Source organism: Ascaphus truei, chromosome 7 (genome assembly GCF_040206685.1).
Source record: "Ascaphus truei isolate aAscTru1 chromosome 7, aAscTru1.hap1, whole genome shotgun sequence".
NCBI classification, from domain to species: domain Eukaryota; kingdom Metazoa; phylum Chordata; class Amphibia; order Anura; family Ascaphidae; genus Ascaphus; species Ascaphus truei.
In genome coordinates this window covers 112,010,419-112,024,597 of record NC_134489.1, presented here as the reverse complement: position 1 = coordinate 112,024,597, position 14,179 = coordinate 112,010,419, and the positions used below count along the sequence as shown (strand labels likewise).

The 14,179-nt window shown below is 45.2% G+C and overlaps 1 protein-coding gene across 3 annotated transcripts in view; it reads left to right on the top strand.

Moving 5' to 3' along the window:
• LOC142499885 (protein mono-ADP-ribosyltransferase PARP14-like) overlaps positions 1–14,179 on the top strand; it is a 93,967-nt gene that overhangs the window by 24,320 nt on the left and 55,468 nt on the right. For all 3 annotated transcript variants that reach the window (XM_075609918.1, XM_075609917.1, XM_075609916.1), the window contains exons 5-8: positions 6,245–6,481; positions 12,943–13,164; positions 13,480–13,564; positions 13,958–14,107. In XM_075609918.1, the coding sequence (XP_075466033.1) occupies positions 6,245–6,481; positions 12,943–13,164; positions 13,480–13,564; positions 13,958–14,107 (694 nt within the window). The remainder of the gene's footprint in view (positions 1–6,244; positions 6,482–12,942; positions 13,165–13,479; positions 13,565–13,957; positions 14,108–14,179) is intronic.

Genomic DNA, 14,179 nt, shown 5'->3' with positions numbered 1-14,179 from the left:
ATCGCATCATTTTTATCACGTGGGGCGATATTTAAAATTGCAGGTTATGTTTTGTATCTTTTCTGGTGGTGTCAGAAAAACACATGATTTGGCAGGAAAGCCCACTTGTCCGATCCAGTCTGCCCGTTCTCCTAAACACTTTGATTCACGGCCTTTACATATTTAGGATAATATTCTGTACAAGTATTTCTTGTTCTGTTACTGGTGGGTCCACTCTCTGCCACTCCGGCTGCGAGATGGGTCCATTTCAATGAGGAATGACTTGCTCATATTTCTGTTGAGCCTCCAGCTTCAAAGCGGGACCGTTTATTTTAGCATTGCCATCTCTGTGAAAACTTATTATCAATACCCTCTAAGCCAGTGGTGCTCAAACTCGGTCCTCAAGATTTTAAGGATATCCCTGCTTCAGCATAGGTGGCTCAGGCATTTTGATTGAGCCATCTGTGCTGAAGCAGGAATATTCATAAGCCCTGACTTGTTGGTAGTCCTTGAAACAGAGTTTGAGCCTACCTGCTCTAAGCATTGGGACGTTTCTATCATATCTCCATCCCCTATCTCCTGATATCATATTTATCTTCTTAATTCTTCTAATGGATACAAACTGGCATTATATGATGTTTGCTTATAAATGTTATGATGCCGGCATAGCACTACCGTGTATTTAAACTGCCACCTTCATTTCATGTCTTGCTAAAGATGTGGCCTTCATCATTTTGCCTCCCCGTCCTGGAGCCACCCTGCTGCAGAACTTCGTCATTTGCAAAACCCCCAGCCCACACCTTCCAATCCATCTGTAATGTCCATAATAAAGACATCGCAAGACCACCCGTCCCCCTCCATTACCCACAGCTCTATATCTGTCCATCAACCATTGTCTTATCCACTCAATCTCCAGTGAAGAATAGTCTGATCCAAATAAGCCACATTTACAGCTCCACCTTCATATTATACTTTAACCAAAGTCTGTTCTTTCATTGTCTCGCACAGTAATCCTTCCTGCTTTCATACTGTAACCTGTTTTTATTTATCCCAACAGTATTTCCAGTATTGTCCCCAATGCTAGAGTCAGACTCACTGGTCTGTAGTTACCAGCCTCTTCCTTCTGCTTTGTGGTGAGACCACATGTGCCTCCTGCTAGTCCCTGGGCATAACCTGGTAACAGGAACATGTTGAATTGGTCTTTTTTTTGGTGTTGCATGTTTCTCTCTAAGACCTTAACCCTTTTGGTCCCCATGATTCAGTAGCTACATCATATTCTATTTACTAGTTTTTTCTATGGAAGATTGGACAGGAAGAGGACCGGAAAAGAAGGTCTCTTCCATTCCAGGATCACATGATCCCTCCCATTCCAGGGTCACATGATCCCTCCCATTCCAGGGTCACATGATCCCTCCCAATGAGTGGTTCCGGTCTCTGGTTCCGCTGCCCCTTGGGCACTCGCATGGTAAAATGTTATTGGATGTATCCCACCTGGCCTCACTGCCTGGGATCATTTCTACCTTTCTTGTCTCTAATCCAAACTTCCTTTAGTGGTAAAGGAATCGGGGACGGTAGATCACACAGTGTTTCGAGGTCTCGAGTCTCTGTCCTTAACCGAAAAATAGGGTGCCGGCCCTTTAACTGAGCAAACACAAATTCAAAACAAAACCTGTCCAACTAAACTACTGTCTGGTTCCTGCTCACTCACCCAGTATTAACTAACCTACTGACTGGTTCCCGCTCACTCACCCAGTATTAACTAACCTACTGACTGGTTCCTGCTCCCTCACCCAGTATTAACTAACCTACTGACTGGTTCCTGCTCACTCACCCAGTATTAACTAACCTACTGACTGGTTCCTGCTCACTCACCCAGTATTAACTAACCTACTGACTGGTTCCCGCTCACTCACCCAGTATTAACTAACCTACTGACTGGTTACTGCTCACTCACCCAGTATTAACTAACCTACGGACTGGTTCCTACTCCTTCACTCAGTATTAACTAACCTACTGACTGGTTCCTGCTCACTCACCCAGTATTAACTAAACTACTGACTGGTTACTGCTCCCTCACCCAGTATTAACTAAACTACTTACTGGTTCCTGCTCACTCACCCAGTATTAACTAAACTACTGACTGGTTCCTGCTCACTCACCCAGTATTAACTAACCTACTGACTGGTTCCTGCTCACTCACCCAGTATTAACTAACCTACTGACTGGTTCCTGCTCACTCACCCAGTATTAACTAACCTACTGACTGGTTCCTGCTCACTCACCCAGTATTAACTAACCTACTGACTGGTTCCTGCTCACTCACTCAGTATTAACTAACCTACTGACTGGTTCCTGCTTACTCACCCAGTATTAACTAAACTACTGACTGGTTCCTGCTTACTCACCCAGTATTAACTAACCTTCTGACTGGTTCCTGCTCACTCACCCAGTATTAACTAACCTACTGACTGGTTACTGCTTACTCACCCAGTATTAACTAACCTACTGACTGGTTCCTGCTCACTCACCCAGTATTAACTAACCTACTGACTGGTTCCTGCTCACTCACCCAGTATTAACTAACCTACTGACTGGTTCCTGCTCCCTCACTCAGTATTAACTAACCTACTGACTGGTTCCTGCTTACTCACCCAGTATTAACTAACCTACTGACTGGTTCCTGCTCCCTCACTCAGTATTAACTAACCTACTGACTGGTTCCTGCTTACTCACCCAGTATTAACTAAACTACTGACTGGTTCCTGCTTACTCACCCAGTATTAACTAAACTACTGACTGGTTCCTGTTCATTCACCCAGTATTAACTAAACTACTGACTGGTTCCTGTTCATTCACCCAGTATTAACTAAACTACTGACTGGTTCCTGCTCAGTACAGAGACAATCATTGGGTTTATTGATTACTATTTATTTTAATTTAGTGAAATGTCATCTTTATTTTATTGCGTAATTTTGTATTTATTTCAACATAAATGGGCAAAAGCGCCATTAGTCATATTTGGCTAATAGGCAAAAGCACTATTTGTATGTGTGGTATTAGGGGTATTTGCCACTGGAGAGTGGTTAGGCCTCCCGGGTTAGTAGCAGGGGGAGGGTTAACCCCTTATTTACCATAGCGTGGCTGGTTAATGTTTTTTTTCAATTGGCTAATGCACCATTATCCAGATCTGGATAATAGGCCTTTTGACCATTACTGTGGGGAGGGGGGGGAGGGCGTATAGGTTGGCCATTGGTTACCAATGTGGCTAGCTATGTCCCATTGAAGGCATAGATAACCACAGTGAAATTCAATGGAATAAATGGCTACAGTATTTTTTTTATATAGTAATGTATTTTTTATTGCACTGTATTTTTTATTTGATTGGGCAAAAGCACTAATAACTATCTTGGCTAATAGCACTTTTGCCCATTCCTGTGTGGTGTTGTGGTAGATGGGGTCGGTGGAGGGTTAGTTCCCCCGGGGAGGGTGGTTAGGCCATGCCCGTGTTTGTAAACGCTAAGGTAAGGGGGAGGAGTTAATTCGTCCTGGGAGGCCTAAACACCCATCCTTGAACAACTATGAAGGTGGTATTTGGCCGAGGTGGATGTTTAGGCCTCCGGGTGGGTAGCGGAAGCAGTGGTTAACCCCTTCATTACCTTAGCGTTAGTAACCGCTAAGGTAATGAAGGAGTTAACTCCTCCCGCAACCCTTTTTGGAGGCTTTACCACCACCCTGCGACTACTACAAGCTGCACCCACCCTCTCTACCACCAACAAACCGGGCACTGCTATTTAACCCCTTCATTACCTTAGCGGTTAGCCACTAAGGTAATGAAGGTGGCCTGTAATTTTAATTTTATTACATAGGATTGAAGCCGGGGGTCTCTAGAGCAGAAATGAATGTGGGTCAGCTCCGGAGACCCCCGGCTTCCGGCCGATGTAGCAACAATACATTTTTCTTCTTCTTCATATGCACATCGCGAATCCGATCTCGCCGCCCTTCGTGTGGCGAGATGTGAATCTGCGAGTTGCAGCCGCGATGTGGATATCGGAGCTACCAGAATTGCCGTTAGTTTAAAAAAATGTGAGTTTGGGCTTTTTGGAGCGAGGGAGATACAGAGCGGGAAGAAGCCGCAGTGATTTCAACGTTATCGGAGCTTTCTGATTAGCTGCACATGCAAACTCACTGTTACCAGCCCATACGTCCCTTATCGGAGCTACCGGTATAGCCCCTCTGTCTTGATACTAAACCAGTTTCTCGCACACAGCTGCAGCTGACACTTTGTCACCACATGTAAGTGCCAAGTCCGTGTTACTTCCTTACCCACGGGCTCCTTAACTAATTGTGATACAAACCTCAGTGAAAGAACCAGAGATCTCTCTGTCAGAAAGTGTCAGGCCTGGGTCCCGCTGCATCCGGTCCAGTCCCTGGGAGAAGGAGGGGAGGAGGAGGGAGCCAATGAGGAGGGGAGGAGGAGGAGGGAGCCAATGAGGAGGAGAAGGGAGCCAATGAGGAGGGGAGGAGGAGGGAGCCAATGAGGAGGAGGGGAGGAGGAGGGAGCCAATGAGGAGGGGGGGGAGGAGGAGGGAGCCAATGAGGAGGGGAGGAGGAGGAGGGAGCCAATGAGGAGAGGAGGAGGGAGCCAACAAGGAGGTGAGGAGGAGGGAGCCAATGAGGAGGAGAGGAGGAGGGAGCCAACGAGGAGGGGAGGAGGAAGGGGGGAGCCAATGAGGAGGGGAGGAGGAGGGAGCCAATGAGGAGGGGAGGAGGAGGAGGGAGCCAATGAGGAGGGGAGGAGGAGGAGGGAGCCAATGAGGAGAGGAGGAGGGAGCCAACAAGGAGGGGAGGAGGAGGGAGCCAATGAGGAGGAGAGGAGGAGGGAGCCAACGAGGAGGGGAGGAGGAGGGAGCCAATGAGGAGGGGAGGAGGAGGAGGGAGCCAATGAGGAGGAGGGGAGGAGGAGGGAGCCAATGAGGAGAGGAGGAGGGAGCCAACGAGGAGGGGAGGAGGAGGGAGCCAATGAGGAGGAGGGAGCCAATAAGGAGGGGGGGAGGAGGAGGGAGCCAATGAGGAGGAGGGGAAGAGGAGGGAGCCAATGAGGAGGAGGGGAAGAGGAGGGAGCCAATGAGGAGGAGAGGAGGATGAGGGAGCCAATGAGGAGGAGGGGAGGAGGAGGGAGCCAATGAGGAGGGGAGGAGGAGGAGGGAGCCAATGAGGAGGGGAGGAGGAGGAGGGAGCCAATGAGGAGGGGAGGAGCTGTCTGGTGTGATGAGTGTCAATAAGTGATTGCTAATATATATATAATTATCTATAATAAACACTAATCGTGCAAATAAAACAACACCACGTGTGTAAAGTAGTAAATATATTAATGTAAAGTCTAGACTCCCAGATCAAACCCTCTGGTGGGTCTCGTCTGCACTGGTTCCGAGGCATCAGAATATATTCATCCAGTCCAGGGGGGGCATATCGCACATGCACACTGAGTATGCTCCCCCTGGACCGTACGAGTATATTCTGGCAGAAAGTGTAACCGGGACTATCCAGTTGAAGTCTTCCGTTAAAGGAAGTCCCGCTGCGGATCAAAGTGTACTAACGGCAGTGACGAGACATGTTAAAGGCATGAATATGTCTAATTGATGCATTTTTATTACCACAATCTGGCACCTATAAGCATTGTTAAATTATTTGTTACGTTAGTTTGCAAACATGGTGAGCAGAGACCTCCGTGGGGTTGGATTTCTAGTGGCTGATCCCTTGTGTGTGATACACTGCACAGGCAGAACGCTTTTAGTTTAACTATCTCTAATAAAGACAGGCTGGGATAAGGGTAAATACCCCCCTCTCCCCACCCCCCCTACTCATTCACAGGCCTCTCAGAAATGCAAACTGTAATTAATTTCCAACAAAGAAAAACAACCAAATCTTTGCTTCTGGCATGGTTAGATTTGTGTAATTAAGCCAAAGAGATTGGTAAATTGTTTACAAAGGCAGTTTTCTGCCAGGGTTCACAGGATGGCATCTTCAGCGCTTTCTTCCCCTTTTATTGCCATTTAATGAATGGTCCCTAGTAAATTCCCGCCTGTTTCCCCTCCCTGCGCTCCCTTGGGACCCCAGAGAAGTAAGTAAGGACGCCTCACTCACCTTATTCTGGGTTTTAATTCATGTATTTCCATAACTGTGTCAGTACTTTGCCACATTCTGTGGTTGCATTGGGTGCCGCCAGCGGTTTAATGATCTGCAATAACGGTCCTCGTGTCTTCAGACAGGTGTTATTGTGAACAGCGTGGGGCGGGAACTGGACCTCGATAGGGGAGGAGCCTCCAAAGCGCTGTTCAATCGAGCTGGCCCCGAATTACAGCGACTGCTGGACACTGCAAGCCAAGGAGCACAAGTGGAAGAAGGTTGTGTGTTTGAAACTGACGGCTGTAACCTCAACTGTGAGCTGGTTCTCCATGTTGTGACCCCGCATTGGGACAAGGGAAGAGGGTCTTCTGAGAAGGTAACATCCATTTATAAAATGTGTTATAGGCAGTAATACAGTGAGAGTTACCTCTCGTTCTCACGCATGTCCTGGGCACAGAGTTATAACGTGTGTTACAGGCAGTAATACAGTGAGAGTTACCTCTCGTTCTCACGCATGTCCTGGGCACAGAGTTATAACATGTGTTACAGGCAGTAATACAGTGAGAGTTACCTCTCGTTCTCACGCATGTCCTGGGCACAGAGTTATAACATGTGTTACAGGCAGTAATACAGTGAGAGTTACCTCTCGTTCTCACGCATGTCCTGGGCACAGAGTTATAACGTGTGTTACAGGCAGTAATACAGTGAGAGTTACCTCTTGTTCTCACGCATGTCCTGGGCACAGAGTTATAATGTGTTATAGGAAGTAATACAGTGAGAGTTACCTCTCGTTCTCACGCATGTCCTGGGCACAGAGTTATAACATGTGTTACAGGCAGTAATACAGTGAGAGTTACCTCTCGTTCTCACGCATGTCCTGGGCACAGAGTTATAACGTGTTACCCGGAAGTAATACAGTGAGAGTTACCTCTCGTTCTCACGCATGTCCTGGGCACAGAGTTATAACGTGTTACACGGAAGTAATACAGTGAGAGTTACCTCTCGTTCTCACGCATGTCCTGGGCACAGAGTTATAACATGTGTTACAGGCAGTAATACAGTGAGAGTTACCTCTAGTTCTCACGCATGTCCTGGGCACAGAGTTATAACTTGTGTTACAGGCAGTAATACAGTGAGAGTTACCTCTCGTTCTCACGCATGTCCTGGGCACAGAGTTATAACGTGTTACAGGCAGTAATACAGTGAGAGTTACCTCTCGTTCTCACGCATGTCCTGGGCACAGAGTTATAACGTGTGTTACAGGAAGTAATACAGTGAGAGTTACCTCTCGTTCTCATGCATGTCCTGGGCACAGAGTTATAACGTGTTACAGGCAGTAATACAGTGAGAGTTACCTCTCGTTCTCACGCATGTCCTGGGCACAGAGTTATAACGTGTTACAGGCAGTAATACAGTGAGAGTTACCGCTCGCTCTCACGCATGTCCTGGGCACAGAGTTATAACGTGTTACAGGCAGTAATACAGTGAGAGTTACCTCGTTCTCACGCATGTCCTGGGCACAGAGTTATAACATGTTACAGGGAGTAATACAGTGATAGTTACCTCGTTCTCACGCATGTCCTGGGCACAGAGTTATAACGTGTTACAGGCAGTAATACAGTGAGAGTTACCTCTCGTTCTCACGCATGTCCTGGGCACAGAGTTATAACGTGTTACAGGGAGTAATACAGTGAGAGTTACCGCTCGCTCTCACGCATGTCCTGGGCACAGAGTTATAACGTGTTACAGGGAGTAATACAGTGAGAGTTACCTCTCGTTCTCACGCATGTCCTGGGCACAGAGTTATAACGTGTTACAGGCAGTAATACAGTGAGAGTTACCTCTCGTTCTCACGCATGTCCTGGGCACAGAGTTATAACGTGTGTTACAGGAAGTAATACAGTGAGAGTTACCTCTCGTTCTCATGCATGTCCTGGGCACAGAGTTATAACGTGTTACAGGCAGTAATACAGTGAGAGTTACCTCTCGTTCTCACGCATGTCCTGGGCACAGAGTTATAACGTGTTACAGGCAGTAATACAGTGAGAGTTACCGCTCGCTCTCACGCATGTCCTGGGCACAGAGTTATAACGTGTTACAGGCAGTAATACAGTGAGAGTTACCTCGTTCTCACGCATGTCCTGGGCACAGAGTTATAACATGTTACAGGGAGTAATACAGTGATAGTTACCTCGTTCTCACGCATGTCCTGGGAACAGAGTTATAACGTGTTACAGGCAGTAATACAGTGAGAGTTACCTCTCGTTCTCACGCATGTCCTGGGCACAGAGTTATAACGTGTTACAGGGAGTAATACAGTGAGAGTTACCGCTCGCTCTCACGCATGTCCTGGGCACAGAGTTATAACGTGTTACAGGGAGTAATACAGTGAGAGTTACCTCTCGTTCTCACGCATGTCCTGGGCACAGAGTTATAACATGTGTTACAGGCAGTAATACAGTGAGAGTTACCTCTCGTTCTCACGCATGTCCTGGGCACAGAGTTATAACATGTGTTACAGGCAGTAATACAGTGAGAGTTACCTTTCGTTCTCACGCATGTCCTGGGCACAGAGTTATAACGTGTTACAGGAAGTAATACAGTGAGAGTTACCTCTCGTTCTCACGCATGTCCTGGGCACAGAGTTATAACGTGTGTTACAGGCAGTAATACAGTGAGAGTTACCTCTCGTTCTCACGCATGTCCTGGGCACAGAGATATAACGTGTGTTACAGGCAGTAATACAGTGAGAGTTACCTCTCGTTCTCACGCATGTCCTGGGCACAGAGTTATAACGTGTTACAGGCAGTAATACAGTGAGAGTTACCTCCCGTTCTCACGCATGTCCTGGGCACAGAGTTATAACGTGTGTTACAGGCAGTAATACAGTGAGAGTTACCTCTCGTTCTCACGCATGTCCTGGGCACAGAGTTATAACGTGTTACAGGCAGTAATACAGTGAGAGTTACCTCTCGTTCTCACGCATGTCCTGGGCACAGAGTTATAACGTGTGTTACAGGAAGTAATACAGTGAGAGTTACCTCTCGTTCTCACGCATGTCCTGGGCACAGAGTTATAACATGTGTTACAGGCAGTAATACAGTGAGAGTTACCTCTCGTTCTCACGCATGTCCCGGGCACAGAGTTATAACGTGTTACAGGCAGTAATACAGTGAGAGTTACCTCTCGTTCTCACGCATGTCCTGGGCACAGAGTTATAACGTGTTACAGAAAGTAATACAGTGAGAGTTACCTCTCGTTCTCACGCATGTCCTGGGCACAGAGTTATAACGTGTTACAGGCAGTAATACAGTGAGAGTTACCTCTCGTTCTCACGTACGTCCTGGGCACAGAGTTATAACATGTGTTACAGGCAGTAATACAGTGAGAGTTACCTCTCGTTCTCACGCATGTCCTGGGCACAGAGTTATAACGTGTGTTACAGGCAGTAATACAGTGAGAGTTACCTCTCGCTCCCACGCATGTCCTGGGCACAGAGTTATAACATGTGTTACAGGCAGTAATACAGTGAGAGTTACCTCTCGTTCTCACGCGTGTCCTGGGCACAGAGTTATAACGTGTTACAGGCAGTAATACAGTGAGAGTTACCTCTCGTTCTCACGCATGTCCTGGGCACAGAGTTATAACGTGTTACAGGAAGTGATACAGTGAGAGTTACCTCTCGTTCTCACGCATGTCCTGGGCACAGAGTTATAACATATGTTACAGGCAGTAATACAGTGAGAGTTACCTCTCGTTCTCACACATGTCCTGGGCACAGAGTTATAACGTGTGTTACAGGCAGTAATACAGTGAGAGTTACCTCTCGTTCTCACGTACGTCCTGGGCACAGAGTTATGACAGATACATGGTTACATTAAGTGAGCAGGGCTATACATTATATACAAGACATTCCATGCACAGTAAGGCCGCGCTTATAGTGCCCACGGCGTGACGTCGCCAGCGCCACCCACGAAAGTTATCATTTAACTTTCGGCGATGTCGCTAGCGACCTGGGCAGTGATTGGTTCAGGAGCTGTTACATGTTGCGACAGCCTCTGAAAAATCAAATTTCCCCGGCTTCCAAATTTTTGGTCGCTACTGTCGCATCGCGCTTACTATAAGCGCTCGCAACGGCGCCAATGCTTTTGTTTTCAGGCGACGTCGCCGACACTATAAGCGCAGCCTAAGAGATAATAGGCATATGTAACAGTTGTAAAACAAAAAATGTGAGGCGCTTCTAATAAAGGTGTATTAAATAAATAAATAAAATAAATATATAGTGATTAATATCAATAAACAAAGTGCTCATAAACAATAAAAATAAAAATGGCGAACGTTCGCTGCTCAACCCTCTTGGGAGAAGATCCAGTTTCTCCTGTCGTGGATGGTGGGGAGAAGCTTGTGGGGAGCGCAGGTTATCACCATTTGTACAGGTAGTATTCAGCTTGATCTAACAGTTGCCTGGTGGGGCAGGGGGAGAGGCTTTCTACATACACATACATATATACATACATATATACATATATACATACATACATATATACATACATATATACATACATACATATATACATACATATATACATACATATATACATACATACATACATACTGTATATATATATATATATATATATATATATATATATATATATACATACATACATACATACATACATACATACATACATACATACATACATACATAGATAAGATAGATAGATCAATCGATCGATCGATCTATCGATCTATCTATATAGATAGATAGATAGATAATCACCACATTTATTAAGGTTATGGTGGGTAAAAAAAGTGACAAAAACCCTCCACAGTATAGCATATAGCAACTGTAAATATTCCTGTATATTCATTTGCATGTCTTAGACAGGTCTGCAACCCTGTCTTTCACCATTATCACACAGCACTTCCACTGCAGCAAGGGATTCTGGGAAATGACATGCAAATGAGCACACAGTGCCACCTTTTATCTCAAGCTCACATTACATGAACAACCCTTAGCCAATGCATGCTGCTTTAAACACAGCTTTTAAGCAAGGACTTGGGAGATGCAAAGTCAGTTAACCCACTCACAGACATGTTTCAACCTTGATTGGTATCATCAGTGTGAGGTTGGTTTCTGACATTTGCTCATTTGAGATTAAAGAGTAGGTAATCACCACGACTATTAAGGTTATGGTGGGTAAAAAAAAGTGACAAAAACCCTCCACAGTATAGCATATAGCAACTGTAAATATTCCTGTATATTCATTTGCATGTCTTAGACAGGTCTGCAACCTCACACTGATGATACCCATCAAGGTTGAAACATGTCTGGGCAGACCTGTCTAAGATATGAAAATGAATATACAGGAATATTTACAGTTGATATATATAGATAGATATATCTCTTTTTCAACTATATATATTTATCTATATTTAGATCTATATATCTATATATATTTAGATATAGATCTAGATATCTCTATAGATCTAGATCTATATATCTCTATAAAATATATAGTCAGATAAAGCAGTTGGCACTCCAATAGGTGCTGGTAAGCCAGGTGCACGTCCCATATAGATAATGTCGTCATACGTTACCGCTCCGAGAACTGGTAAGCAAGTGACAGCACTCACAGTTGGAATATACTAGTATGCGCAGATGGCCACAAGCAGTTTCTCCCGCCACGCTGTTACTTACAGAGGGGTTGCTATGGACGCAATACACAGCTGGGTGATCAGTGATGTAAGCAACAGGGAGGTATCTGATGTAAGCCTACACAGCACATGACGTCAGAGCTGCAGGTTTTCTCTGTTACTTTTAATTGGGTGATGGTGATTGGTTAATTGACTTTCAGTGTTTGATGTATATATATATATATATATATATATATATATATATATATATGTGGTGATCTGTGTCATTCTCCCTTTGTATCCCCCTGAGGAAGGGCCCATTCTGTAGGACCGAAACGTTGGGTTTCTGGATGTATTTTTGCTATCACTAATACACTTTGGTATTTCAACTTTGAGTGCTATCTCTTGCTTACCAGTCCTCGGAGCGGTAACATTCTATCTATCTATCTATCTATCTATCTATCTATCTATCTATCTATCTATCTATCTATCTCTATATATATATTTTTTGTGTGCAGTTCCTTAAGACACCAGTCACCTGTGATCAGATCAAATGGAAACGTTCATCTGGACTATCATTTCCATAGTCCTGTGTGTTGCCCGGTGGCCTGAGCCGGGAGTAGCGCTGTAGGAGGGACTTACTTTATAGAATGATTTCTGTTAGAGAGGCCGCCAGACATTTTGTATAAAAAATAGCATTGTGGCTGTGACAATTTGACTTCCATATTTCTAAGGAGGAATAAAATAAATTGCACCTTTTAGCTTCTCCAGGATGCCCCCAGATTTAGAGAAACCACAGTAACACATGGATACATGTTGCTCTATTTGTGAGTTCTCGTAGCGCACAAATGAACACGAATGATTGCAGGGACACAGCATGAGACACAAGACACAGACTTGTGAAGACAAAGACAGACAAAGTGGAGACGAAATAGATTCTGCACACCACCAGCACCCTCATCTCCAGAAACCCCCCCAGTCCCTCTCATCCACATGTCATCCCTTCCTACAGTATGTTCATTTCAGCAATATTACATATTAACAGTCAACTTCCTCAAGCTGAAGCGATGAGCCAGCTCCCTGCTGGGCTCCGTAGCGAGACTTGCTTTCCTTGGGTAGCGATCGGCCCGGGAAACTCCCCTGTCACATTGTACATATCACAGAAGCGGAACTCACACGGGTATCTTTCTGTCTCAGGCTATCGGAAGGATTGTAACAACCTGCCTGGATATGACCGTTCAGCATCGTTTGGATTCAATATCGTTCCCAGCCATCGGGACCGGGAATCTGGGATTTCCCAAGGATGTGATCGCCACACTAATGTTTAATGAAGTTTTGCGCTTTAGTAGCACAAATAGATTACAGCATCTTCAAGAAGTGAACTTCTTCCTTCACCCTAGTGATCCTGGCACTATCCAGGTAATAGCACTGGTTTAATTAGTGATTTAATAGTTACAATGGCAATCAATCATAACTGATCCCCTTTTATATGTCTCTATAGCATGGGATCAGGGAGTCCTCTGGGGCTGAGCTGCATTATTTTCAGCTCAGAGAACCCCCAAATCTACCACTTATAAGACCAGCATCCTAACAAGTCTCTCCCCCCCCCCCTTATTCTGTAACGCATGAAAAGCCCAATTAAAGTCAACGCACTATCCGACCTCGCGGGATAAGAGTCTTATTCTTCCAACTTGTTGCCTTTGTCAGAGAAATGATCATTTATTTACTTTATAGGCATTTTCCAACGAGCTGACAAACTGCGGCGGCGCAAATCCCTCCGCTGCGAGAAGCAATAAGGCACCTTCAGGAAAAGGCTCCGGTAAGGGTTATTGTATTTGGGTGTCTACAATGTGTTTGTTCAGTGGTATGCGACCGGTCAGAAAGTATTGTTACTGTAGTAACAAATACTCGCAATGCTCAATACTGTATTTATAAGAGAAATGTGTTATTTCTTGGATGTTTCACAGAACTTCACACACATTTTGGTGAGACTGAAACTGCTCCGTGTATTATATGTATTATATATGTGTGTTGTTTGCGGCACAGTATGCAGGGCTGTACATAGAGTTTGTATACACAAGTTCCTGCCCCACAGAGCTTACAATCTGAGACACCGGGACATGGTCGGGGTCACATGGAACAGACGTTGGGGTTCACGCTGCCTCACACACTCCCACGGCATCGGTCACTCACTATTCTCCCTTTCTTGCAGTTTTCTTCGGGGCCGTCACAACCCCGGCGCTGGGGGTTCATGAAATGAGAGTGGGATCGGTTACTTACCAAGTGAAAACCGGAGATATTACCAAAGAGAATACCGATGTTATTGTTAATTCATCAAATCAGGATTTTACTCTCCAAAGAGGTAACGGATTAAACATTGTTATAAATTCTTTGGTAAGAATGTAAGGCATAGTCCTGCCTCTGTGCTGCTCAC